A 25,491-nucleotide genomic window follows, 5' to 3' on the forward strand; every position below is an offset into this window, starting at 1 on the left:
TGTCGTTGCACCGATGCTATCACCCCTGGTACCGTGGCTATTGTCCCTTTTAACCACCACCGTATGACTCAGCCGGTGTGCCTCGCAAACACCGCTGGAGAGCACCGCATTTGGGATACGGAATTTCTATGGGCCAAATATGACACCCAAGATGTGCTGCAAATGTTGAGCTCGTCGCGCGCTTGACACTGTGGCATTGCGTTTGCAAAGCTCTTCGATATTGGCCTGGCGCTGTCGTCGTAGGGGATTGACTTCCTACTCTTCGTAGCACCGTGGGTTATATGTCCCTATTCTTTATTTAATATCTCATCTTCTTCTTTATGTGCCCCTGAATGTATCAATGCCAAGACCACCGCATACTCATAGGCCCTTCAATTGCTTTCTGGCTTGGCGGCGTCCGTGTTGCCGACAAGATATGAGACAGCGGTACTGCGTATAGGTACATACGATGCAGTTGGCTAGCATCAATAAGATCTGAATTTAACTCATAAGCTCGCTCTTACTACAAGGACTAATAGGTACTGTACCGTAGATATTAAACTGCTATCCAATTACACCCCGAAAACCTTCGCTCCTTCTCATGCCGTTTGATCAACACCGCCCTCCTCTTATCTATTATTGACACCTCTCTCAGAGAGCATGAGTGATTACTAAAACAGCATATCCATCATGATCGACGCCCCCGACCCCGACCTAGGACTCATCGACCCATACGCCAACAGTCGAATTACCTCACTTCCCTCCCAATAGTCCCCCTTCTTCCCCTTTCCCTCTCCCTTTCCCCCTCCCTCTTAGTCGCGCCCGTAATCTTACCCCACTCCTCCCACTCTCTACTAATCTCCATGAGCACGTTACCCATGACCTGTGCGCTAGCCATCAGGCCGTGGCCCTCTCCCTCAAGCACTCGGACCTCGCACCGCCGCATTGTCTTGCCCAGCCAGCGCACATTGTCCACCGGCACGCGCGTGTCCCTGCTGCCGTGATGGATAACTACGGGCCGCGTGATATCCACGTACCGGAACCCAATGGTATGCCGCCGCTCCAGGCACACCAGCAGGTCCACGGCCGGGTTCGCACCCGTGGTAGCCAGCTGCCAGATCGAGTGCGTGAGGCGGCTGTCGTACAGCTCCTGGCGCTCGCGGTCGGCGAGCTGCGAGTTTGCCAGCGCCGCCGCCGCCGATAAGATGTGCTCGTCCTTTTCGGACTGGCGCCTAGATAAGCCCTGATGCGACGAGCTGGAGCGGCGGCGCCGTTGGCTGCTGTTGGTGTTAGCATGGGGTCCAGGGCCGGCTGGACTTGTTCCTGATGGACGGATCCGGTCCATGTTTTCATCTGCTGCAGGCAGGTGGGCCAGGTTTTTTAACATGCCATCGCTCTGGTCTACGTTCTCCTTGTTTTCTATTCCTCCCGCGCCGTGGACCACACCTTTGGGCTGATCCTTGCTTTCCCTGTCCCTGGCGCCCCCGCCCGTGTTCTTCTTGTCACGCTTGGCGCGCTTCTGTTTGGGTAGTGAGCTAGTGATGCTGGAGCTGGTCGCTGTCATGAAGCTGCTGTTGGCAGCCTTCAAAATTGGCGTTGGAAGCGCCCTCAATATCCTCTGGCTGGTGGGTATCGCGTTTGTCGGAGGCAGCGGTGTTTGTGCGCTGGCGCCAAACACACTCATTTGGGATGGGGGAATCCACGGCGCCAACAAATGAATCCTGCCACGGATATGCTGGGGCATACGGAGCGCTGTTGCAAGGGCATAGATGGCGCCAGCCGAATGAGCCAAAATGGAAAACTTTGTGATCTTGAGCGACTGGCAAATCGCATACACATCATCTAAACGAGCCTAGAGTCAGCCATGCTACAAGCTACACTGTCTCGTCAAGGCGAGACCGGGATACGTACCTGGCCAGCCGAGAGGCGTCGCAGTGCCCTCAGCATACGGTTCGCTGTCGCCCACACCAGGGCGGTCCGGTGTTATCAGACGCAGCTTCAATGTCAAGGCCAGCTCGTCGTAGAAGGCCGTGATGTATCGCGTTAACCCCATGCCAACGCAGCAGAAGACAGCACTTCCATTCGGGTCTCCAACTTCGCTAAAGCTGATAACGCGACCCGTCTGTGGATGCCGAATCTTTTGGCTGAGCCGGGGGCTGCATAGATAACTTTCGACTGCGTCATCGATGCTGTCGGCGCTCCGCGGGCGTTCATAGGCGATGTGCGGGTGATCGCTTTGAGTGTTGGCGGCTGGCCCCTGCTCTGTCACCTTTTCGGCGGTTGGACTTGCGGCGCCCGACAACCGTTTGAGCCTGGCGCTGCTGCGTTTGACCTTCACGCTCGTTCCACCCCCCTCACTTGTGTAGCCGAGGGGGTCAGGAGTGTGGCGGCCCGAACGTCGTCTGTATTCCGCACTCGCTTCGCGATCCCGACGGCGGGATTGGGCAACAGCGGGCGACGGCGCCCCGTCGTCGGCTGCGTCTAGATCTGGGAACATGGCTACCGCAGGTGTCGTGGGATTACTGGCGGAGACGTCGTTGCGGGGTTTCCCGAGGGACGACACGTTTTCTCGCGGCAGGTCAGCCGACAGTCTCAAAGGGTCGACCCCTTGCCCTTGCTTCTGACCGGGATGTCTTTTCTTTGTGTTCTCACCCCTGGAACCCCGACTGCCGCCGCTCTTCTCCTCCAACTCTGCAATCGTGTCGTAGGCGCCGTCGCTGTCTCGCTTGGTGGTCCGGGACGACCGGGCGGATGACCTTTTCGCACTGTTCCCGGTCTTTCTGAGCGAGGAGTCCCGGACAGGGATTGGCCGGGGACCTGGCATGCTGTCGTGGAGTGCTTCTGGCGAGAGATGGTTTCCTCTCTGGCTATTGGCCGAGTCAGTGTTGGGCTCTTCCTTGATCACCGACTCGGCGGAAAGGGGATCGAGCCGTGGGTGCGTGGAACTGCCAGTCGAGCCTAAACCATTGGAACTGCCCCCAACGGCGCCGACACTAGCCCTCTTCTTCTCGGCCTCCTTCTCCCGCAATTGCTCCTTGCTGCTCATGTACATCAGTCCGCGCTGGTTCCGGCTACCTTTCCTCCCCCAGCTGTCGTACGACTTTTGCTTTCTCAAGCTGTCGCTCTCGGCACCAGGCGACAGTGGCTCTTGCAGGCGTTCAATGCTGGGCTTGCCGATACTCTCAGCCCCGGACGTCAGCGACCCGCGGCTCGAAGGACGGCTGCTGGCTCGGGAAAGGAGGCTTTTCAAGCCAGATGTGTCCCGTCCCCCAGGGCTTCTGGGTGACTTGGGCGAAGTCAAGGGTGAAAGGCCGCTCGGAGGCTTAGAGGTCCGGACGACCGGAGGGCTCGCAGGGAGTTCCTCTAGAGGCACATCCTCTTCTTGCAATTGTTTCAGTGACGGCTGTGAATAGGCGCCGTAGTCGACACCAAACGAACCGCCTGTAGGGGAACCAGGTACCGACAGACTGAGAGGGCTGCCGAGGCCGATCGGGCTCAGATACGAGGGGCCGTCGAAGTGATTGCTCACGGGTCTGGAGATAGCAGATAGAGAGGTGATGAGCGACGAAATGACCTCGGGCGACGCAGCAGCTACCGGAGCCGCCTGGTCGTTGTCGCGGTCTCTGAGATAGCGGTCGGCGTAGCGCTCCCGATCGCGGGGCGACCAATCGGCAAAGACGTCGTCGCTCGTATCAACAGCCGAGGTGGCACGAGAAGGGTCGCGGCGGCGCGACGAAGTGCGGGCTTGGTCGTAAGACTTTTCTCGATGCTGTCTTGGGCGCTCTCGCTCTCGCTCTCGGTCTCGAGGCTTGCGGGGGATGGGAGGCACAACGGCAGCAATGGAGGGCTGCTCCATTACGGCGGTGGAGCGGCGGACGCCGGCGGCAGGCGGGAAAGGGGCTAATTATGCTGAAGTGCCTCCTGCTTCGCCGTCGGGTAGCAGGTACCAAAGATTCTTGCACAGAGAACTGCTGCGTGCTTGGGCCGGCCCCAGATGGATGGCGTGTCTCGGGGGCATGCGTGGTGCGGCTAATTGCTGAGATTTCGTCGTGCAGATGCAGGCCAGCGTTGCAGGAGATGCAGGTGAAGACGGGCGTTTGTATGCGCGCGTCGACTTGAATCGTTTTTTCATCCACGGAACCTGCAACCTCTGGCCAATATTTGGATACCCAGGGGCTCAGGAATACCAAAAAACGCTAGATAGTGGAGAAGCATGCAGCATGCATCGCGAGCTGCAGTTGTTTGCTGAGCAAAGGACCCAGACTCCAGAGCCAGGGCACGCGGAGCGGAGCGCGGTGTGCTGCTGCCAGATGCAGAGATAACCAGGCTCGCCAGGTTCACCGGGAACTAGCGTCGGGGGAGAATGGGGCAGGGGCCATCAAGCCCTACAATAAAATGGTATGGACAACTTCAACGTTACAATCCAGTCAACGCATCCTTTGACAAGGTCCGTTCGAGAAAAGTATGTAGTGAGTGTGACAGGTCATCCCGTCTACGACCTGGTTTCTCGGGAGCTCTCCTGTCGATCTTTGAACTAATCTAAAACACTGCAGGCTCTGGAAGGGAGAGCAAGACGCCCTCAAGTTCTCAACACCCTCAAGAAACGGCGCATTGGCCCCTTGCAGATGGCCTGTGCTTTCGCCCTTCTCGGCTTCTCCTGAATTGATCATTCTGTCCAATCCGCTTTCCCCAACAGAACCACATATTTGGGGGAGGCTGGTGCATACCGCTAAAATCTGCACTTTCGACATTTTTAGTCGTTGTCAGTCGCTGTCAAGCTCAGCGACCGAAGCCATTCGTTCTAGTGTCAAGCGGTCGCTGCGGCTGTCATTGGTGTGGCCATCAATTAGTTGCTCAATGGCGATTAGAAAGGCGCCCTTTCGCCGGGTTCCACGGATTCGATGTGATCAACCTGCTGAAACCCAGGCTGTGTTACCCCAGATAGGCCCAAGCTCCCGGTAGAGATAGCCAAAGCACCACAGACGAACACAGCTTTTCCTGAGCTTCCGTTAAACTAGCATGGACAATGCGTGACAGCACAAAAGGGCGTTGACGTTGACGTTCAGGTTGCTAGGTGGGTTTTTGACCCCATTCCTGCTGGTCAACGTTGCTAAGTACAGTACTTACCTAAGCAGTAAGTACCGGTACCTACTTTAACATTAGAACGATGAGATCCATTCTTTCCGCTCCGTCCGGTTTACCCAGTACAGCTCATTGAGCCTCATTCCGTCTTGCTACCCGCTAGTTGGTCTGCAATATTCCATCACCTCTCATGGATGCGAAGTTTAAGACAGCTAGGTGCCGAATTGATAACATGTAGGAGTCCCCATAAAGCTATGACCCTCGACAGTCGAGGCTCGACCGTTTGAATTTGCAAGAAAGGTCAGCCGGACCAAAGAGGCCTCCTTGCGCGTACGCTCTGCAAAACTGCCCTTTGCCATCGCCACCTCGATGAGAGCATTCTGAACCCTGTCAGTTTACCACGATGCTTGCCTGTCAAGTGGTGAGATGAGCTGTTTACGTAGTACCTATATTCAAGGACAACTGACTCATTCGATATCAACCAGAGCCTATCTATCCGCTCATCGGGAGCAGGTCGTCAATCCTGGGCTCAGTTGCCCCGACTCATCGAGTAAGCCTCGAATAGGTATGACTACCGAGAGACTCTGACCCAGTAGCTACCTTAGGTGCCTGAGCTTTACAGTTACATATCACAAAGGTCAAACTCAACGAGTTACAGTGGTATACTACAGTGATTACCGTACCTACCTTACTTAGGTGCCTATGTATTTGTACAATCCCTGGTAGACGGCAAGGGAGCAGCAGTTTGAGCACGGTCTGGATGCGACCTGTATCTTTCAACATTCTGTGGACCTCTTCGCTCATTGGCAGAGTATTATAGTGGCTCTGCGCATACCTATCACAGCCCCTTATTGTTCAGCATTGCATGGATCACTGATGGGATGCTGCAGAGAATATCCTCCAATCCCGCGGCCTTGAGGAGGTTGAAGTTGGCTGCACTGCAGTTGGCAGGATTCGCATGATAGGATCATGATTCGATGCGAATTATGGGGCTATAAGGCTCTGTCTTTCTTTTTGCGGCTTGTGCTCATGATGACGTATATCATGGTGGCGGTTTACTTCACTCACGGTCCTGCCGCGTGTATGTGCTCGCGTTGAAGGCACTTCCAGCGAGTCATGCGAATCAATGTAGGTTTTGGACCTGCCTGATAGACCCAGAAGTTGAGCTGCGGTAAGAGCTCAAGCCGCAAGCCTTCGAGGGAGGTCCAGAGAAACAGCATGGGACGCCCGTGCCATCAGGTAGGTGGTAGCCCTGGGTAAGGTACTCGATTAGTCTTGGTACCTTAGAATGCAGAGGTTGAACTGACGGGTTCCTTTACCTGGCATTCCAACCTTGAAATAATTTGGGCTCCTCTGTTCATTGGCCAGAGCGAGGGTAGCACTGCTAGCACTCCTACTTGGAGGAGACGCCAATTGGTAATCTTTGGAAGACAGCAACTCTAGCAGTGCAGGCTTATTGCCAGAAGCTGGAGTCACCTATTCCTTTAGCAGACCGCATCTCTGGGACTTCGGAGCTGGCCTACATTACGATGTAGGTAAGTTAGAGTATCTCATCATCCTGTACTCAGGTAATGTAGATGGGTTACACACCTTGGAATCATCACCATGGTCCAACCAGTCAGTTCAAGCCAAACCTCCTTTCTGCTAGGTAGTTTCAGAGTGCCACTACCTGTAGGCATCCATCATATCATTCCATGTTAGCGTTGCTGCGGGGTCCCGTATGGGCTGTATCCACAATGAGGTGCATGGGAAATCGCTGCCGGCAGAAAATTCTCGCTGTGCCACTGTGGCCTAAGATATGGGAGCTCGGAACCTTGGAAAACTGGCAAGCTGCGGGGAAAGGCAAATGTTGTGACCATATAAGGTGCTGCATCTCGCAAAAAACGGACAGAGATGCGCCATCCCTATCGTGTAGTATCTGAACCTCCTGAGTTAGCTTCATCTTCGTTGCTGCTGTAGACGGGCTGACAACTTAATACCTTACCTCAGGTCCCTTAGGTAAAGGCCACGCTTAGATGCCACCGAGCAAGCAACCATGACCTCTCGGCTTCTCATTGTATAGCAGACAACTATCAATAAGTGCTTCATTCGAGAGGAAGTCAAGATTGAGAATGACGGTGGCTAAGTTGGTATCGGAGCCAACCCGCGCGCGGGAGACGTTCAGGTCGGTCGAGCACGGGCAAAGGGCTCTGTTTCTACCGTGTATCACGCTGATGGCCTAAGTGTAGGCATCACCCGTCACTCGAGACCGAGGTCAGGTATAACGATGGCCTGCAGCCACTGCCTAGTGCCCAGTTGATGACTTCGCCTGACCCTGTCTTGACGGCTCTGGCACAGCTGGGAGCTTGCCAACTGAAGACAGCACGCGCCTTAATCTCACTCTTCGATCAGGATTATCAGTACGTGGTTGCCGAAGCGACACCAACTCTGCCCCTGAAGCCAAGTCTCGGATATGAAGACCATAGAGAACATCTTTGGCTGTGTGGCACTGCCATCCCGCGCCGCTATGCAGTTTGCGAGCACACCCTTTGCGTCGATGATTCGACCAAGTCCCAAGAAGGTCGGGATCCCACCGAGTTGCCTCCTGTCACTCTGATATCCGACCTGATGGCCGACCCGCGCTTCTCTTCGAAGCCGTACTGTCAGCCCGGCAACCCTGCACGGTTCTATGCCGGCGTCCCTATCCGCACACGCCGTGGTATCAACATTGGCGTCTTCTGCGTCGTTGACCCTGAGCCCGGGGATCCGAGCCGGTGGGATGAAGGGTCAATGTCTACCGCGACAGCGCTTCTGCGGGGCATATCCCTAACCATCACACGACACCTAGAGGCGGCAAGGTCAGAGATGGTTGGCCGTCGTAATGAGCGCATGGCTAGAGGCCTCGGGTCTTTCATCGAGGGCAAGTCCACCATGTCAGGCTGGCGGACCAATCTAAGCGTGGAATCCTTCGAGGACAAATCCGGCAACGAAGGAGCCCTGAATGCAAACCAGCAGGCTATCCAGCTAAAGGATGAACAAGATTTAGTTCACGGACAGCCGTGTCCACCATTTTCAGGGGCCGATCGCCTAAGTAAAAGCGACAGAGGACCAACCAAGCCGAAGTCGCGTGAAAAGGCCTCCAAACCAGCGCCTACAGTGGACAGCATCTTCTCCAGAGCCGCAAACGTCATCCGCGAATCCATCGAGGTAGAGGGAGTCGTCTTCCTCGACGCGACCGTGAGCTCCTTTGGGGGACTCAGCGCCAAAGTCGACTTGGATGGGCCGGGACAGTCGCACGCACAGGGGCAAGCTTTGTCCAGCAGCGACGAAACGGGCATGAGCGACGTGTCGCTGGATAAAGCTTCCGGGCCTCCTTGTCGTGTGATTGGGTTTTCGACCTCGACCACGTCCAGCATTGACGGCGCCAAGTATCCTGCCCGGCGTACCGTGTTGCCGGAGAAGTTTCTCGCTAAGCTGTTGCAGCGGTATCCGGCGGGAAAGATTTTCAACTTTGACCAGAACGGGGCGTTGCAATCCAGTGATTCGTCTGAGGATAACACCTCGCCGACGGCGTCATCCTCCCATGCGGAAAAACCGCCCTTCGTCGGCGGCGAGCTGGACGCCGGACTCGGAGGGCGCTCGAAACGTCGCAAGAACCCGTTTGCAAGGCAGCATGAGGGCAGCATCATCCTCAAATCTTTCCCCACTGCGCGGAGTGTCGCATTTGTTCCTGTCTGGAACTCGAGGAAGGAGAGGTGGCTGGCTGGCGGCTTTGTCTACACGGGCACGCCGACGCGCATCTTTACGCCCGAAGGAGAGTTGAGCTACCTCCGTGCTCTGGGGATGCTCGCCATGGCCGAGACTCTGCGCCAAGAGACGGCAGCCGCCGACAAGGCCAAGTCGGATATCTTGAGCTCCTTGTCGCACGAGCTGCGGTCTCCCCTCCATGGCGTGGTGCTTGGGGTCGAGATGCTTCATGACACGGAGCTCGATGTGTTTCAGGGGAACCTGTTGCATACCCTCGAGACATGCAGCCGCACTCTCGTCGACACGATCGACCATCTCCTCGACTATTCCAAGATTAACAATTACACCACTCTTTCGAAAAGGCAGAGGACCATGCCCTCTCGCGGGCTAAACCAGGAGAGGTTGGCCTCCATCGAAGATGGGATGAAGAGTCTCTACTCGGAGGTCAAGCTCGATGTCCTGTGTGAAGAAGTGCTTGAAAGCGTCTTTGCTGGCTTCTCATTCCAACGCATGTCCATAGCCCAGCTCGCCAAGCAGAGACCGACAGATTTCGTTGATGTTCATGCAAACCGGCATCTGGATCGGGCTCAGGCCATTGAGGAGCTCGGCCCTCTTTTCAGGGACCGTGATCAATCCCTCGGGTCCAGCCTCGACAAGGTCTTGGTACATCTCGATGTCGATCCCGCTTGTTCTTGGACTTTCCGCACCCAACCCGGCGCCATTCGACGGATTATCATGAATCTCTTTGGGAATTCCCTCAAATACACCCAGCAGGGAGCTATACGACTGTCGGTCAGGCAGGAAACCCCAAAAAAGCGGCTCCCCGGGAAAGCGCAGATGGTCAAGCTCAAGATTATCGACACCGGCAAGGGAATTACCGAAGACTACCTTCGGAACGAGCTATTCACCCCGTTCTCGCAGGAAGACCGCCTTGCACCGGGAACGGGCCTCGGTCTGAGTCTCGTCAAGCAGATCGTGTCCCAGCTGAGGGGCACCGTCTCAGTTGAGAGCCGTGTGGGAGCCGGAACCACCGTCTCGATCTCGTTGCCGATGGAGCCAGTAAAACAGGTGCCCGAAGTCAACCACACTAGCCCCCTTTCTGCTGAGAACCAAGCGATTGAGCAGACTTTTGAGGAACAGGTGTTGGCCCTCAAGGGACTTCGCATCCGCCTTCTTGGGTTTGACAGGGACGTCATCCAGGACCAAAGTTCACGAACGGGCGGCGCCCACTGCAGCAGCGCTGTCTTGATGGAAAACATCTGTCGTGGTTGGCTGCAAATGGAGGTGATATCAGAGACGGCAACTGCGCGGCTCGCGCCCGACCTGATACTTTGCACCGAAAGTGCCATATACGAAGTCTATGGCAGAGACACAAGACTCCCAACGACAGTTCCAACTGTCGTGGTCTGTCCAAATGCGCTTGTGGCGCGTCACTTGTCCACCTCGGCGCAGTTCCTAGAGTCACGTGGAACGTTTGAGTTCATATCCCAACCGTAAGTGCCATGCCAGGTGGGCTTCCCGATGACCATCAACTGACCGCTGATAGCACTGGGCCGCGTAAATTGGCCAAGATTTTGCTGTCTGCATTGAAGCGGTGGGTAGATCTCCAGGGCCTCTCTGCAAAGTCCGGCACGGATTCACCAGTGCGCTTAACCAGTATTGGGCCGTTCAGTCTAGAGTCGACTCCCCCGCCTCGCCTCGCCTCGCCGGATCCCGTTGGCGCTCCAACGACTGAACCAGCAACCCCTCCCGCTTCGGAACCAGTACATGTACGGCCAAAGCCGGCACGGAATTTCAGTTCTTGCTCGACAGTCACTGCTTCCGGGCCAGGGCCAGAGCCAGAGCCAGAGTCGGACGCGGTGTTCCTTCTTGTGGACGACAACCACATCAATCTGAAGATCCTGACCTCGTACATGAAAAAGCTTGGGCGGCCTTATGTCACGGCGACCAATGGCCAGGAGGCCGTCGACACGTACCGTCAGAGCCCGGCGCGCTGCAAGTGTATTTTCATGGACATTTCGATGCCGGTCATGGATGGCTTCGAGGCAACGCGGCACATCCGCGCGCATGAAAGCGAACATGACCTGAGACCGGCCTTAATTTTTGCCCTGACGGGGCTCGCTTCGACCGACGCGCAGCAGGAAGCTTTTAGAAGCGGCATCGACCTTTTCTTGACTAAACCGGTCAAACTGAAGGAGATTGGAGCACTTTTGGGTTCCCGGGGGCTGCTGTGAGTTGCAAGCTCTGCAAAGGTGATGGTTTGGTTGGTAACCTCAACACCACTTCGCCCCGTCTCCAAGTTGTGAGTTCAAAGCTGAGGAGAGGCGAGGTAGATGGAAGGTTGCCGTGCCGAATTGAACACAATTAGAGACGAGTTACTGCGCCGGTAAGGACCCGAGGCTCCTTTGCTGGTTGGCGAGCGGTTCTGCGGGCTGCTGGAAGGTCAGACCTGCCCAGCTCATGTATCAGCTTGACGACAGGATCGTCAAGAGCCAGGGAACGGCAGTAAAACGAGAAATGGCAAGCACCCCATGGTGATTTCCCAAGAATGGTGGCCGAGGGAGGTATAGCTCCTTGGTCGAGAACTTAGGGAATTGCCAGTTTGCGGGGAGTTCCTGCTGGTCTGGCCGGGCTGAGCTTTGGGGGAAGGAGCGCGTAAGGTATGTTAAGGTACGGAGGGATGCAATTGCAGGTGCACGTGTTTCGAAACTCCACCCTACGGTAGTTCATCTCTACAGAAGTGCAATTGCCAAGCAACCCAAATCGCATCTTTCTGCCGTGCCTGACCGCTTATTCCATTGTTTTGCAGGTTGACTGACGTCATACCTACATCTCGCTTTTGTTCATCGAATCTGGGATGAAGCAAGAGCAGGCCAGTCTTCGGTTGGCGTTGGTGGGCGTCGTCATGAACTGCTTCATGCTTTCAATGGCATATTTCAGTTTGAGCCATGGATAGCAATGACTGGTTTCACAAGTTACAATGTTGACCCGTACTTCCACAGTTTCATTTCTCACTGGAATCCGAACCACCACTGTCTCTCCTCGAATTCCGAGTCCTTACCCTGCACCCTCTCTGTCAAGCAGCTCGACGTTTTCTGAGGCTCCTCTGATATTTTCATGCTTGTCGAGACAATATGGACATACTACTTTCTCTCCCGATCGTGTCGTATCTCTTCTCGTCTCCGCTGACGTCATGGTCAACGTCGCTCAACCTCCTCTTCTTCTACATGACATGGTCGACGTTGGTCTTGACCTACAGCCCTCTCCAGATCGAAGTAGCCGCCGCTACAGCGCTGCGCATAGTGTTCTGGCTGGCGCCGTCGCTCATCTTCCTCGCATTCGACACCCTCGTACCGTCCCTGGCCGAAAACCTCAAGCACCATGGCGCCTCGGCTCTCCCTCCCAGGGAGTCCAGGTCTCTCCTGCGCGTCGCCGGACTGGCCCTGCTGAATCTAGCCCTGGAGACTGTGATTGAGGCCGCACTATCCCTCGGCCTCTCAATGTTCCTCGGAGCCCCCGTCCTCCGCACCGCAACGACACTCCCGCTCCCTTGGCAAATGTTCAAGCACATCGCTCTCCTCCTCACCGCCCGCGAGGTTCTGACCTACTACATCCACCGCTACGCGCTGCACAGGCAGCCCGCGCCGTCCGTGTCCCTCCCCAGCCGACAGACTGCAACGTCAAATTGGAAGCTTCCCCGGTTGAACAACCTAATCGCCAACCTGAACCCCCGCAACTTCAACCGGCGCTCACTTCTCAAAAGAACGGAACCGAACCCCGCCGGCAACCGACTCGTGCGCTGGCACACGCAATCCCCAGCACACGCCCGGCGCGCGCCGCCCTTCTCTTTGCTGCTGCGCGCCGATCACCCGGTGCCGTACCTCTTGCACCGCTTCCTGCCGACGTACCTGCCCAGCGTCGCCCTTGCCGCGTTGACGCCGGAGGGGCTGCACGCGCTGACCTACCTTCTTTTCGTCGCACTCACGACCCTCGAGGAAACGCTCGCCACGTCGGGGTACTCCATCGTACCAGGAATCATTATGGGCGGCATGGCGCGCAGGACGGCGATGCATTACGCTGCTGGTAATAAGCGTGGAGGGGATTTTGGAAACTGGGGTGTGCTGGACTGGGTACACGGCACCAGCTTGGGGAGGGACGTCATGGACGATCTGCAGGCTGAGGTGGGCAAGCACGGGCCTGGGTTGAGGGAACGCGGGGAGAGAGCTGTGAATGGTGCCGAAGACATGGTAAAAAGGGATACGGATGGGCAAGGCCAGGGCGGGAGGAGGAAGGGAAGGAAAGGGAAGGGGAGGGGGGATCATGAGGAGTGATTCTGTATGGTGGGTTGTTTGTTCTACCTTATGAGGCAGATATCTAAAAGGACCAGTTAGCTTTCTTTCAAGTCTTCGTAAACTGGGTTTGGGCTGGTCGTAAGAGTTGTCCAAATCAGGGGTTGTCTGGTAACTACCGGTACGACAGGGCAGGCGGCTGCCGAGGCGGACTGGTGTTCGCTGACACTGACCCTAAAAGTGCCCCCGAACCTTAATCGTTTCAAACTCGTCTGATATTGTGTTCGTCTTCATGAGCCCAAGCGCCGATGCAAAATCACCGCCTCTCCCTCTAACCCTCTTTATACAGCCGCTTCTATACACTGGGGTTTCAACATGTACAGATCGATCCGTTTCGGCGGATCGCTTAGGCTCTCCCCAACACTGACACCCTCATGACGTACCAGGTCGTTGGGCAATGCCAGACTTAGTCAAGACGTCCACCCTTTCTTCGACTTGAACCACAGGACGGTTTCCACGCCGGCCTTGATTCTTATGCCGAACCGGGCATCCAGAGTGTACGTCTCCCATTTGGCAGCCTTATCCAGGTATTCATGGCACTCGTTCGCCTTCAGCCTCCGAAACTCGTCGACTTTGTCGGCCTCTTCTTTCGGCCAAGCATCCGGGTCGCAGACAGCCATCCATGCCACTGCTGCAATCTCGTAGTTTGCGGCAGGCTGGCAATAGTCATCCTTTGTAGGCCCTTTGAACAAGTTCCTGCAGGCAACAATGTTAGCAAGGGTGGGTTGAGGAGAGGTGACCGGGACGCCTACTTATCCATGCTCAGCAAGGGCTCGACCAGCGCCCTGGCATCGCTGCCCTTGCCCAGCTGCCGTAACAACGCCGACTCAGCCAGCACGGCAATAGCCATCTCGTCCTTCTCCTCCTTGATCTTAGCGAGCTTCTGTTCCGGCACCGTGGCGCGCTGCCACGCCAGAAAACCCCTCGCTTTTTCCAAGTGATGAGGCGACATCCGCTTGCTGCCGTTCCACAGATAAATCATCTCGATGGCTGGGCTGATAGCCACCGCATCGGCGAGGTCGACGGCCAGTGCCTTGGCCCGCTCCTCCCACTTCTGCAGTTTCCGGCACACGAACACCTCAAACGGCATCTGTTTGGCCATGAAGCGCTTTTTGCCGGCCACAGCAGGCGCCTTGCGGAAGTATTCCTCCGCGATCCTCTTGTGCTTCTGCGCCTCGGTGTGGAGAACGCCACGCTCCTGATTGCCGTCGTCCAAGGCCGCTGCTGCGTGGAACGCATCCCGGTACATCTCAACCTCAGCGCAGCCGGCCATGTAATAATAGAGGGCGTGGCTCCAATTGTTTAGCTCGACGCAGCGCAGGAAATTGTCGCGCATGGCCGGCCAGTCCATGACGCACATGGAGATCATGCTCAGCTCAAAGGTGTTGAGCGCCGTGATCTGGCGCATCCGGCTGTCCGTGTTGACCGTCAGCAACTCGATGGCCTCCTCGAGCCGTCGCGAGTTGGCAAGCACGCGCGCCTCCTCCAACTTCCATAGCCGCGAATCCGGGTAGCGCTCACGAATGCTGGCAAGCAGCGCCGCGCACTTCTCTTTGGGGTAGACGGCTGTTTCGAATTCGGCATCACTGTCGTTGGCATTGTTGTTGTTGCTGCTGCCACCGTCAGGGGTGTCCATGTCGTGATCCGGAGGAACAATGTCAGCCATTCCTAGAAAAGCGTTGTAGTAGTTGAGCAACACCAGCCCGGCCATAGCGCCGTTGATGTTGGGGAATTTTGTGGACTGCCAGAGCATCCTCAAGCCCCTATCACGGTCGCCCTTGAAGCCAATAGCATACAGGAGGCGAGAAAATGCCGGAGGCACCATGGAGATGAGGAGAAGAAGAATGCCGAAGCACATGTTCGCACCACTGTGGACGAAGATATCGACAGTGGACTTGAAAAGTGACTGGTCAGCACCAGGGATGTTACTTTGTCCCGCGCCGGAGGGGGTGGCAAGGGTTTGCCCATCAGTCGCTGAGCGATCTCGAGAGGGCGGCCTTGACTGTGAGGGTGTCTGGAAACTCTCCGGGGTTTCGGCGACACCGCTCAACTTTCCCTCCAGTGACGCAGGACCCGAAACAGAAACGTCCTGCTCCCCTACTATAGGGCTCTCAAGAGCATTTTCGGCCGTATTCGTGTTTCCCTTCTCTCCTGCAGTTTGCCCATCTGCTCCTTCTAGATCGGCAAACTCAGATTCATCAAAGGCGCCAGGCATTGGGTCTTCGGCATAACTTGTCTTCCTTGGAGGTGGTGGTATCCCCTCCCCTTGTCCGCTCCTTGCTGAGTCAAGGTATCGCCTCTCGGCCGCCATGATACCGTCCAGTGTGATAAACGCTTTCCGCAGTTTGTAGAAACCCTTAAGTGTGTCTGTTAAGCTTTCATGCATCACAGCCACGACAGCGCCCATCAATTGTGCCTCGGCATGCACGAGGGCAAATTCGGAGCCTGAAGGATAGATGTTGCTTCTGCCATCCTCAACCGCGATTGTCTGCTCGACAGCGTTAGGCTTGGAGGACAAATATCCAGCAGATGCAGAGCCATTGGCCTTTTCTGCGTCCTTCTGGGCTTTCTTCATGTCATTCCATGCCCGGGTCTCTGTCTCGTTTAGCCGATTTGATGCCTCTGCCATAATCTCCTTCTCAAAACCAAGCAGGCTTCTCATAAAGGTGGAGAGGCCCAGTCCGAGCTGATGGAAGGCAGAGGGGTCTTGCTGGAGACGAAGCCGCTCTTCGGCGCCGTCGATGTCGTCATTCATGATCAAGCCAGCAGCCGCCATTGCATCTTCTATGTCGCGAGCTGTCTGCTCAGCCGGAGTAGGTACTCTTCCTGACTTCTTGGCCTTGCCATTGAGGGCCGCTGTGCTGGCAGTCGGGCTCGGGACTGGGCTGGGAACCTTTGATGACGACTTCGAACTCGGCGCAGCGGAGCTGCCTCGAAACCAGGAGCGCAGAGCCGACATTGTGCCTGCGAGAGCCTAGAGGAGAATGGGACTGCTGGAACTAATGCAGGCTGGCGCCTGGTTGGGGCAAGTGCAGGTGGCAGAGGAGGAAGCAGCAGTAAGGTAGGTAGATCCCGTCTCTGGAAAATGCAACTTGAGGAAGGAGAAGTGAAAAGGGAATTTGTTTGCAATCAATCCAGCCGGCACGCCCGGCAGTCAAGTATAGGGTATTCCTGACAGCAACCTACGGACTCGTCAGCCAGGTTAGCCCGCCTGGGTCTGAGGGCCTGCCTCTTGCTCTTAAGGCAATCCAACGGAACCCTGGTCTTGCAGCCTTTCAAGTGTATGTATTACAAGCACAGCGAGTGCTGACGGATTCCTGGTTGTCGGAGCTGAAGATCAGGGCAGCCCCGCAACAGCTCTTTTAACGTCAACTTTAGCGCTTTTATTTGGGGTTCTCATCCTACCCCGCCCTAACTAAATGTGAGATCACTTTTGTATGTACGAAGTAGCATTGCACATTGATCTCTTCCGGCGATCATCCTGCGCACAATTGTAACCATACGCGTGTATACCCAGTGCTCGCTGTCGACCTCGGGCTACAAGCATATACACCATGCATAACTTATAAGGCGGCTCGGGGGCGGGTGTCATGCTTTCAAACTTACCACATGCTAATCTTGCTGTCTTTCTACGTCGGGAGCCGGCGAAATTCGTACCGCAACCGGCGAGATATTGAAAGGCGACCGGCAGAGGTTCTCTTATTCCGAGATTTCAGCATAGGTTGTGCTCACAGGCAGTCCTCTGCCTACTCTGCCTACACTATTCAAGGACACGATGAGCAAGCAACTACTCCCTCTTTGCTGGAGGCTGCCTAGGTGACGTGAGTGAGGCGAATCTGGCAAAACTTGGAAGCCGCCTTACAGGCTCAGCAGATCGGATCGCGGGAGCTGTACCGGTATTGTACTGTACATACGTGAGGCGTGGTCTGTGCTTTTAGTGGCTTGTTAGGTATCTAGTGGCCCGCGGGCGGAGTCTGCCGTGCTGTGTAACGTAGAGCTCCATTGTCTCGCCTTGCGACCTGCGCTCAGTATCATTCCAGTCCGATCCAGCGGCTTGGAAACTTTCAACCATTTCATCCATCAGCTGTCAATCAAGCTCCGCACAGTAGAGCTTCATTCTTAAGAACAGTCACCGAGAACCTTCCGCCAGACAGAAAACCCAGTGACGCGGCTTTCAATCGCCTCCCACATCTATCCCCCGCCCGCCCCCCCGAGACGGTGATTACGCAGAGCACAAACCCTGCTCTCCAGAGACCGCAACCACGACTACGGCCCCCACGCCTTTCTGCACAATGGCGTCGACACAGACAACCTCCAAAAAAGACGACAAGGCCGCCGAGACGAAGCCTGACCAGCAACAGCAGGCTGCCGCAGAGCCGAAGCCAGCCGCGCTGGAGGAAGACGACGAATTCGAGGATTTTCCTGTAGACGGTATACCGGGCCTACTTTCTCCTCAAGTAGTGGCTATATAGTGATGGGCAACTAACCCGGTGTTTCTCTTGATCCAGACTGGCAAACCGAGGAGACAGAGGCCGCGAGCGGCGACGGCACGACACAGCACCTGTGGGAGGAATCGTGGGATGACGACGATACAAGCGACGACTTCTCGGCGCAACTTAAGTACGTTGCACTACCAACTGCTTTCTGTGACCTTAGATTACTGATGAGGAGCGTATTATAGGGAGGAGCTGAAGAAGGTTGAAGCCTCCAGGAAACGGTGATGTTGATGCAGGTGGTGCTGCTCGAAGCCACTCCGACAGGACCTCGGGTTCAATCTTGGGCCCAGATATGGTCTGGTGTCAGTCGAGGCCCGGCGGACATGGAATATGGTCGATATGGTCATGACTGCCTCCGCCCACGGCCTACGGCTTGATGTTTGCTCAAGGCACATACCAGGCAGTTCTTAATGCACATGGTCCTTCGGATAGAGGTGGAATAGGATTACCGTACTCGTCAAGAGCTAATTTCCCTTCCCGTTCCCCGGCCTCTTTGTTGGTAAATTCTACGCCTACACGATTATGCACAAGTTATGGCCAGGCCGAGAGAACAGTCCCAGTACATCATTAAGTCTACCAGATTGCGGAAATAGGGACTAGCTAACCATCTAAACTGAGCCAACCTGTCTTACTAATCTGCCATGCAGCACCAACAATCAGGAGTCCTCGCCAGATTTCACGGGACGGTGGCATTTACGGGCGCTGGCTGAGTGCGACAACGCCGGGAAGTTCCTTGCCCTCAAGCAGCTCCAGACTGGCACCGCCGCCGGTGGACACGTGGCTGAGCTTGTCCTCGACACCATACTTGGCAGCAACAGTGGCCGTGTCGCCGCCGCCAATGATGACAATCTTGCCGTTTCCAGCCGCAGCAACCGCCGCATCGAGCGTGGCCTTGGTGCCCGAGGCGAACTTGTCAAACTCGAACACACCGGCAGGACCGTTCCAGAGGATGGTCTGGGCCTCGTCAATGGCCTGCTTGTACAATTTGACCGACTCCTCGCCGCAATCGAGACCCATCCAGCCGTCGGGAATGCCCTCGGCGTCCGTGGCCTTGCCGACGTTGGCGTCCTTGTCGAACTTGTCCGCCGTAATGTAGTCGACCGGCAGGACGACCTTGACGTTGTTCTTCTTGGCCTTCTCCATCAGATTACCCACCGTCTTGGAGCCGGCTTCGTCAAACAGCGAGTTGCCGATCGGGATGTTGTAGAGCGTCTTTTTGAAGGTGAAGGCCATACCGCCGCAGATGACGAGCGTGTTAACCTTGTCCAGCAGGTTATCGATCAGCTGGATCTTGTCCGACACCTTGGCGCCGCCCAGGATAGCCAGGAATGGCCGCATCGGCGATTCGAGTGCCTGCGCGAAGTAGTCGAGCTCCTTCTTCATGAGGAAGCCCGCCGCCTTCTGCGGAAGGTCGACGCCCACCATGGAGGAGTGGGCGCGGTGCGCGGTTCCAAAGGCATCGTCTGAAAGAAACGTGCATGTTAGCTCCAGCGACTCGTAAGGGCATAGGGGACACTAACTGATGTAAACGTCGCCGAGCTTAGTGAGTCCTTTGCGGAACTCGTCCACTTTAGCCTTATCCGCCTTGATCTTGTTGCCTTCTGCGTCGACGCCCTTCCCTTCCTCCTCGATGTGGAACCGTAAGTTCTCGAGGAGCACAACGTCGCCGTTGTCCGCCTTGTTAACGATTTCCTCAACCTCGGGGCCTACACAATCCGGAGCGAACGTTACACTCTTGCCCAAGAGCTTCTCGAGCTCAGGTACGACGGGCTTCAAAGAGTATTTGGGGTTGGCCCTGCCGTCCGGGCGGCCCAGGTGGGACATGAGAATGACCGACTTGGCACCATTTTCAATGGCATACTTGATGGTCGGGACAGCACCGACGATGCGTTGGGGGTTCGTAACCTTCTTGTCCGCATCGAGGGGGACATTGAAGTCGACCTGCAGTGGAGCTCACAATCAGCTACCAAGAGCACTATGAATGTAGCCGGGGGTTAGCTAGACGTACCCGAATAAGGACGCGCTTGCCCTTGAGGTCGACGTTCTCGATGGAGAGCTTGTTGGCCAGAGACATTTTGACTGTCCTGCTGAGCAATTGACGAGAAAAGGACGTGTTTGGTCTGAAGATGGAGGCCAGAATCCGCACTATTTTGTCGAGGATTGCTAGGACGAGCAGGTAAAAACCGCAGCGTGACGATGGCCTGACCAAGTTCTCTTGGGGATGGTGGAATGGAGGGGTAGAGGGGTAAAAAGAGATGGTGGGGTCATGCTCGTGAAGCTCTGACGTCGGCTGGTTGGCTGATCTGCTTTCCTAGGTACCTTTCCTAGCCCAGTCTTCCAATGACGAGGAGCTGCAGCAGCAAATCAGCTCAAAAGCCAGTGAAGGGTGTTCGAGATAGTTTGTAGTCTCTGTCCTACGGCTTGCCCTGAGACTTGAGCTGAATTAAAATTAAGTATCGGTAGAGATATTCTCCGGCGAGAGAATCGATCATTGCGGTGAACTCAGCTACGATACCGCCATCTATTGAAAGCCCCGATATCGACCCATGCTTGCAATCCCAGCTTCGCAGAGAACTCTTTGAGCTTTCACTGCCCGTCGCCGTATAGGTGCATATCGTTACAGGATGCTTCAGCATCCGGTTAGCTCCGATGCTAGGCCATATGTCAGGAGGAGAAGTGCTTAACCCCTACATGGTGGAAGTTACTAGAATTAGGGCAAGCTATCTTAGACCTGCTGAGAGTGCAACAATGTTCGTGTTCTTTCGTGTCAATCGGGTCCTCCAAATGATTTAAAAACCCGCAAAGTCCACCAACTCCATCCGTAAGTTGATAATCAGAGATTCCGCTGTCCGTTACAATTCCAATGCATACCCAACCAATTTCTAAATCCAAGAAAGCGAACACCTTGTCTCACGGACATGGAGGTCTCCATGCAGGTCTGCGTGAGGTTCTGGCACCCTGTTTTACCCTCACACACTTGTTCAGTGGTATCGCCATATAAGTACAACCGGCCACTCCCTTACGGCAGCCGGATATCTGCCGTACTGGAAACACGATTCTGCTCAATGTCCTCTGCGGCATTAGTAAGTGACAGATATGCTGTCCATGCAATCCCGACGGTGGACACGAAGGGCTAGCACACGGTACTACGTTAGCATGGCTACTCCCATGGAGGAGGATGTCGACAGCCTGGGAAAGCACTAACCAGCTGGAATTGCACCGGCATCAACCGGAAGTTGATGACCTGTACGGCGGGCCAGAGCATATAGTTTGCCTTGAGCGTCGGCACATACATGTCGCGCAGCTTCTGGGACACGGCGCGGCGGCCACCTCCTTCCGCGACCGTCATGACGGTGAAGAAGGCTGCTACACCGAATGGGGCAAAGATGAGCTGGTCGAAGGCCACACGCTTCATGGCCGGCGCGAAGGCGCTCGTCTTGGATATTGGGAAGCACTTTTCGAGGAACTTGAACCATCGGAACTGCACGGGCGCCATGCAAAATCCGTAGGCCATGAAGCGTGTCAGCCGTTCAAAGTCGAAGGGCGGCGGCAAGAGCTTGGACTCGGGGATCAGGTCCCGGTTGTTGAACGGGTTCTTGCGGTCGAGCTCGTGGATCTCGATCGCAAGAGCGTCTTCGCGCGGGCTGAGCTGGCCGTTGGGGTGCTTCCGCAGAGCGCGCTGCCGGACCGAGGTAATGGTTTGCGCGACCGTGTCGGCGATCCCTCCCAGTATCGAATTGGTTACCATCATTGTGAGGACTGTCGGCGTTATTGTTATTAGCATTTCAAGCGCTGGGCGTGTAGGCCAACCTGATGAGGGCAAGGGCGAAGGATACGCACGAGGTCGTTCATCGTAATACGCGTTGAAGCGGCCGGTCAGCCGCGCTAAGAGGGCCATCTCGATGAAGAGGACGATTGCATGCAACAGCGGCTAGAAAGGGCGGCATTCATGTCAGCCTTCCAGCTGGAAATGACACAAAACGGGGACTGGAGACGATGCAAGGACGGTGGATTTGGACAGGGACAAGCTGTGGAGAGTGACAATGGGAACACGCAAACCGCAAAGGGAAGACTCACAATCCGTCCATAGATGAATCTGCTGTTGAGTGAGCGAAGCCACTGGCGGCGGTTCAACTCCCAAGTCATTGTGGGAGTCCCTGCAGTGGACCTGGAAAAGGAACAAGGTAAAAAATTATGATATCAGATAGAAGATGTGGTCTCCTGCCCAAAGGAAGGAGGCAATCGTTGGCGCTATCCCCTGCCAGGGCGTTGCGTCGATGACGACAGGCGACACAAGCGATAGCCCCGATAACGAAGCAGACCCACAGGGCTGTTTCAAATGGAGCTTGGTTGGACTTCTTGCGATTTCTCTGTTCTTCGACTTTTTGACGCTATCAAGACAAGCCAGAAAGGCGCGGGATGCCAGATCCACAAAGTTTGATGAATGCTGCTGAACGGACAAGTCGGGCTTTATTCCGACCGCTGGAGTTTCCACGTTGGCTGAGGGGAACGGACTGTGTCGGGTTTGAAAATCTTCCATACCGGTAACGTTAGCCGCAAGCCGCAGATCACAAGTCCCGTCCCGGTCCGGCAGCCCCAGAACGCTCAACGCAGACGCGAGCAAGTTCCACGCTTGCCTTTTGCGATGCTGCTGTTTAATTTCAGCTAATCGCGAGGGCAGTATTTATGTAGACTTGGATACAGGTAAAGCCTCATATAAACAGACATAAAAAGACATCTTCTTGCTCCCAGTCCCGAGCAATCCTGCAGGCTTTGGGTTACGCGCATGTGGCGTTTAACGGTTCGGCCGCCTCAGCCCTAACCCTGTCATTCTCGAACATAACATCTCTTCACAGATAATTCTGCACTCTTCATTGCAACAAAGCCTTCACCCAACCGTCATCCAACTTCACTGATGCTTCTTGGCACCGCTTGCAGCCTTCTGCTCTGCGACTGGGCCGAACGCACCGAACAGTGTCAGCCACCGAAGGACATTCAGGACGGCGCTGACTCCCACTCCGCCCCAAACCATGTCGTTCCACTCAGAGGGCCGGAAAAAGGTCTCGGCGCCAACCCCACGGTATGCCGCGTAGATGTGCCCGTAGTCGGCGAACGCGACGGCGGCCAAATACCACTTTGCCGTGGCCGGGTCACGCGAGAAGCAGCACACCACGGCCATCGCTGCGAGTAAGAGGAAGACGTTGACCAACTGCAGCGTCGTGCCGAGCGCCTGGGGCGACCATTGAGCTGCGGTGGTCGTAGGGACCTGGTTCGCGAAATAGCTGGCTGGGTCTCGCATACCGATGATGTATGCCCAAATGCTGGGCAAATGTGTCAGTCTGGCGAATAGCTCCCAGTCCTCCGAGCAACTCACAGCAGACTAGGTTCGATGACGCCGAAGACGATCAGTGGGATCGTGGGTAAGGTCGACCGGGCCATCGTGGTTCTGCGGTGCGATTTTTCGCCGTTGCTAGAGGTTCAGGTTCAGGTAGGCTGGGTTGTCAGTCCTTCAGCAGAGGATCGGGAGAATCTTGAGGCAAATATACCAGGTATCCTAGCTGCCTGGTAACGAAGTCTGCAGGATCAGGGACCATGTCCAAAAGGGGTAAAGTTACAACGCAACAACAATCCAACCGTCCGCTGCGAACGAAGCCAGTAAAACGACGGCCTCAATCCTGTAAAACGACTGTTGCACGGACCACTTTCCACACATTTTGCTCACGCCAAGCCGTTCACTTTACACCCGCTCTTGAACTTGTAAATCGACACCAACTTCAAGATGATATAGCAGACCCGCATACACTGCAAAGAAACTGAATTGAGCTTGTATACTAAGGCCTGGAAAAGGTGATATTAAGCTAAGTGACTTAGATCGAAATAGAGTTGAATTTGATGTAAAAAGACACTTGTGTCCTGTAGGAGTTGACACAGTCGTTTTACAGGGTTGAGGCCGTCGTTTTACTGGAATCGGCTGCGAGCCACACATTTGGCGACCACACTGCAGCTTCCCTCAACCGAAAAACGTGCATCAGAACCCGGACCTCCTGTTGGAATCTTCGAGCGAGCGTTCTTTCGACCATGTCCAACAAGGCGCTTTTCGCAACGTCCCATATGCGCCTTGCGATATCACAAGAAGTGGACTGATGAGTGAGAAGCATCCATTCCCACGAGGGGTCTTGATGTGACGCGATCATGTTTGAATCGCGTTACGAATAGGTCCTAATGTACGGCTCGGAGTCCATGGCGAAAAGCCAGGACTCGACAAACTATGAACAAGAAGCAAAGGCAACCACCTGACGTTCTCCTCCAGTTTCCCTTCCAAGCCACCGTCCACCTCTTCCCAACCTCCATTAGCAGGTAAACACCGCCGGTCCCGGGATGGTGTACGTTTGGGCTGGCAACCTGATCAGCATCACAGCCGCGGACTTTTATGGTGTGTGGCAGACTCACCCTTATAGGCGTCATAGGTAATCCCGGGATCAGATCCCTTGTACGCGCCCGGGAAAGCAACCAATGCTGATGGCACGGTCGATCCGCCGCCCGTCACATTCAGCTGGTGGCAGCCGGGGTAGAATTGAGCGCCGGGGTACTGCCAAGCCGAGTGCAGAGCAATGATCTCGTGGCGGACGAGGTAGAAGCCCTTCTTCAAGCACGAGGGGATGGTGTACTCATAGGAGGTTGGGGCTTTCATCTGAGGAGTCTGCATGGGAGGTTAATGCCAGGATCAACACCGCTACCACCAAGTGCTCGAAGAGGGAAAATCCTTACAGCGGCCCAAACGTTCGTAGTCCCCTGGCGACCGCCTTCCTTGACCTTGAACCAGACGGGGCTGTGATAGTTAACCTTTAGCATTCAGTCACGCTAGGCACCAAGGCGTATCGTGTCTTACGATGTTCCAGGGCTCCAGTTTTGGCAGCCGGTGTCCGGGCACCGGGCCATGTAGGTGATCATGGGGCCTACATGGGAGTCCGGCCAGAGCGTCCACCGCAGGGTCACGGTCGACCCGGCGGCGGCGGTGGCATGGAGCTTGGCTGGGGTTGCCCCGGCGTTGCATTGGACATCGATGGAGGTGACATCTTCCACGGGGCCGTTGCCCGGGATGGAGCGCGAGATCCGATCGGGCTAAGTTCGGCGCGTTAACCAGCGTTACCAGACGGACATGGTGGGAGTTGCTCTCATCACCGCCATACCTTGGTTCCCATGTACGGGTCCATGTAGGGCTGCGTTTAGTGTCAGTCTGCTGGTGGGCCAGTTCCAGACGCTCCGTCTCATGGCTCTCGCACCTGGTAGAACTATAATCACTCCTCGTTAGTTATGGCATAACACCACAATGCGCGATAGTCATATGCCGTACCTGATAGAATTGCCCGCCGATAGTTGCATTGTCGACATAGCCGTGGGCAGCAACCATGCCCACAGCGGCCAGAAGCGTCGCGAAGGTCTTCATTATGTGCCTGCTACTGACGCTGGTCCAACTAGGAGTTGATTCAACGTTTTAAACCACAGTATGGCAGTTTGACGATTCGTTCTGCCGTCGAAACTAGAGAGCTGGGATAGCATGGGCACTGGTTGTCGCCGGCCATAACCTTTATATCCCTACACAAGGTTACAAGTCGCTATCCACACCCACCCGCCTTCGTCCCGAGTTACCGGCCCCATGGTCTGGGCAGCGGACTACCCGCATCGATGATCATCTTGGCCTTCGGATGACCAGCATTCGTCCGAAGCTGGTTCGGGAGACTTGGCCGATCCCGTCGTCAAACTTGTCGGTGGGATTACTGCAACAGGAAGCGCGAGAAGGTCCGGGGTAGAGAAACGATCCACGCGACGAAGGCGGGTGGTGACAATGTGAAGGCGTG

At 55.6% G+C, this 25,491-nt stretch overlaps 10 protein-coding genes across 10 annotated transcripts; 4 read left to right on the forward strand and 6 right to left on the reverse strand.

Moving 5' to 3' along the window:
* Positions 1–727: 727 nt before the first annotated feature.
* Positions 728–3,835, reverse strand: N656DRAFT_800726 (alpha/beta-hydrolase; the record flags this gene model as incomplete). Its single annotated transcript, XM_064818038.1, has 2 exons — positions 728–1,821; positions 1,891–3,835. 2 exons carry the CDS (start codon positions 3,833–3,835, stop codon positions 728–730), a joined length of 3,039 nt encoding a protein of 1,012 aa, XP_064667389.1.
* A 272-nt stretch (positions 3,836–4,107) lies between these two features.
* N656DRAFT_322031 (uncharacterized protein) lies at positions 4,108–5,184 on the forward strand. Its single transcript, XM_064809240.1, has 3 exons — positions 4,108–4,441; positions 4,533–5,053; positions 5,115–5,184. Exons 1-2 carry the CDS (start codon positions 4,380–4,382, stop codon positions 4,939–4,941), a joined length of 471 nt encoding a protein of 156 aa, XP_064667390.1. The 5' UTR covers positions 4,108–4,379; the 3' UTR covers positions 4,942–5,053; positions 5,115–5,184.
* Positions 5,185–7,078: 1,894 nt separating this feature from the next.
* N656DRAFT_322095 (uncharacterized protein) lies at positions 7,079–11,197 on the forward strand. The gene is made up of 4 exons (XM_064809241.1): positions 7,079–7,225; positions 7,290–10,280; positions 10,334–10,381; positions 10,460–11,197. The coding sequence occupies exons 1-4, from the start codon at positions 7,173–7,175 to the stop codon at positions 11,019–11,021; spliced, it is 3,654 nt and encodes a 1,217-aa protein (XP_064667391.1). The 5' UTR covers positions 7,079–7,172; the 3' UTR covers positions 11,022–11,197.
* Positions 11,198–11,608: 411 nt separating this feature from the next.
* N656DRAFT_838947 (uncharacterized protein) lies at positions 11,609–13,333 on the forward strand (the record flags this gene model as incomplete). Its single annotated transcript, XM_064818886.1, has 3 exons — positions 11,609–12,433; positions 12,551–12,988; positions 13,267–13,333. The coding sequence occupies exons 1-3, from the start codon at positions 11,922–11,924 to the stop codon at positions 13,331–13,333; spliced, it is 1,017 nt and encodes a 338-aa protein (XP_064667392.1). The 5' UTR covers positions 11,609–11,921.
* N656DRAFT_737414 (mitochondrial outer membrane protein IML2) lies at positions 13,192–16,504 on the reverse strand. The gene is made up of 2 exons (XM_064812744.1): positions 13,889–16,504; positions 13,192–13,832 (listed from the first exon to the last, which is right to left on the reverse strand). Exons 1-2 carry the CDS (start codon positions 16,093–16,095, stop codon positions 13,547–13,549), a joined length of 2,493 nt encoding a protein of 830 aa, XP_064667393.1. The 5' UTR covers positions 16,096–16,504; the 3' UTR covers positions 13,192–13,546.
* Positions 16,505–17,428: 924 nt separating this feature from the next.
* N656DRAFT_800730 (uncharacterized protein) lies at positions 17,429–17,857 on the forward strand (the record flags this gene model as incomplete). The annotated part of the gene is made up of 3 exons (XM_064818039.1): positions 17,429–17,567; positions 17,645–17,756; positions 17,818–17,857. The coding sequence occupies 3 exons, from the start codon at positions 17,429–17,431 to the stop codon at positions 17,855–17,857; spliced, it is 291 nt and encodes a 96-aa protein (XP_064667394.1).
* A 468-nt stretch (positions 17,858–18,325) lies between these two features.
* Positions 18,326–19,988, reverse strand: N656DRAFT_847582 (phosphoglycerate kinase; the record flags this gene model as incomplete). The annotated part of the gene is made up of 3 exons (XM_064819273.1): positions 19,641–19,988; positions 19,153–19,573; positions 18,326–19,095 (listed from the first exon to the last, which is right to left on the reverse strand). The coding sequence occupies exons 1-3, from the start codon at positions 19,704–19,706 to the stop codon at positions 18,326–18,328; spliced, it is 1,257 nt and encodes a 418-aa protein (XP_064667395.1). The 5' UTR covers positions 19,707–19,988.
* A 171-nt stretch (positions 19,989–20,159) lies between these two features.
* On the reverse strand, positions 20,160–22,160 carry N656DRAFT_322364 (uncharacterized protein). Its single transcript, XM_064809243.1, has 5 exons — positions 21,710–22,160; positions 21,473–21,563; positions 20,838–21,391; positions 20,324–20,765; positions 20,160–20,259 (listed from the first exon to the last, which is right to left on the reverse strand). Exons 1-4 carry the CDS (start codon positions 21,776–21,778, stop codon positions 20,652–20,654), a joined length of 828 nt encoding a protein of 275 aa, XP_064667396.1. The 5' UTR covers positions 21,779–22,160; the 3' UTR covers positions 20,160–20,259; positions 20,324–20,651.
* A 1-nt stretch (position 22,161) lies between these two features.
* N656DRAFT_322330 (uncharacterized protein) lies at positions 22,162–23,237 on the reverse strand. Its single transcript, XM_064809242.1, has 3 exons — positions 23,179–23,237; positions 23,007–23,125; positions 22,162–22,953 (listed from the first exon to the last, which is right to left on the reverse strand). Exons 2-3 carry the CDS (start codon positions 23,069–23,071, stop codon positions 22,542–22,544), a joined length of 477 nt encoding a protein of 158 aa, XP_064667397.1. The 5' UTR covers positions 23,072–23,125; positions 23,179–23,237; the 3' UTR covers positions 22,162–22,541.
* A 742-nt stretch (positions 23,238–23,979) lies between these two features.
* Positions 23,980–25,439, reverse strand: N656DRAFT_838952 (lytic polysaccharide monooxygenase; the record flags this gene model as incomplete). The annotated part of the gene is made up of 7 exons (XM_064818887.1): positions 24,987–25,439; positions 24,916–24,924; positions 24,823–24,852; positions 24,522–24,754; positions 24,401–24,461; positions 24,083–24,332; positions 23,980–24,026 (listed from the first exon to the last, which is right to left on the reverse strand). The coding sequence occupies exons 1-7, from the start codon at positions 25,077–25,079 to the stop codon at positions 23,983–23,985; spliced, it is 720 nt and encodes a 239-aa protein (XP_064667398.1). The 5' UTR covers positions 25,080–25,439.
* Positions 25,440–25,491: the final 52 nt, after the last annotated feature.

Source organism: Canariomyces notabilis (assembly GCF_033297395.1).
Source record: "Canariomyces notabilis strain CBS 508.74 unplaced genomic scaffold N656scaffold_23, whole genome shotgun sequence".
Classification (NCBI taxonomy): Eukaryota; Fungi; Ascomycota; class Sordariomycetes; order Sordariales; family Chaetomiaceae; genus Canariomyces; species Canariomyces notabilis.

What these genes read in the sequence shown, in the direction of transcription:
- N656DRAFT_322031 (XM_064809240.1), top strand. Translation starts at nt 4,380, where the DNA reads ATGGACAACTTCAACGTTACAATCCAGTCAACGCATCCTTTGACAAGG. An exon ending in ACAAGGTCCGTTCGAGAAAA is followed by an intron (nt 4,442 to 4,532) that starts GTATGTAGTGAG and finishes AAAACACTGCAG; the next exon opens with GCTCTGGAAGGGAGAGCAAG.
- N656DRAFT_322095 (XM_064809241.1), top strand. Translation starts at nt 7,173, where the DNA reads ATGACGGTGGCTAAGTTGGTATCGGAGCCAACCCGCGCGCGGGAGACG. An exon ending in CGCGCGCGGGAGACGTTCAG is followed by an intron (nt 7,226 to 7,289) that starts GTCGGTCGAGCA and finishes GCCTAAGTGTAG; the next exon opens with GCATCACCCGTCACTCGAGA. An exon ending in TTTGAGTTCATATCCCAACC is followed by an intron (nt 10,281 to 10,333) that starts GTAAGTGCCATG and finishes GACCGCTGATAG; the next exon opens with CACTGGGCCGCGTAAATTGG.
- N656DRAFT_737414 (XM_064812744.1), bottom strand. Translation starts at nt 16,095, where the DNA reads ATGTCGGCTCTGCGCTCCTGGTTTCGAGGCAGCTCCGCTGCGCCGAGT. An exon ending in CCCTTGCTGAGCATGGATAA is followed by an intron (nt 13,833 to 13,888) that starts GTAGGCGTCCCG and finishes TGTTGCCTGCAG; the next exon opens with GAACTTGTTCAAAGGGCCTA.
- N656DRAFT_322364 (XM_064809243.1), bottom strand. Translation starts at nt 21,778, where the DNA reads ATGACTTGGGAGTTGAACCGCCGCCAGTGGCTTCGCTCACTCAACAGC. An exon ending in GATTCATCTATGGACGGATT is followed by an intron (nt 21,564 to 21,709) that starts GTGAGTCTTCCC and finishes CGCCCTTTCTAG; the next exon opens with CCGCTGTTGCATGCAATCGT. An exon ending in GTATTACGATGAACGACCTC is followed by an intron (nt 21,392 to 21,472) that starts GTGCGTATCCTT and finishes TAACGCCGACAG; the next exon opens with TCCTCACAATGATGGTAACC.
- N656DRAFT_322330 (XM_064809242.1), bottom strand. Translation starts at nt 23,071, where the DNA reads ATGGCCCGGTCGACCTTACCCACGATCCCACTGATCGTCTTCGGCGTC. An exon ending in GTCATCGAACCTAGTCTGCT is followed by an intron (nt 22,954 to 23,006) that starts GTGAGTTGCTCG and finishes ACATTTGCCCAG; the next exon opens with CATTTGGGCATACATCATCG.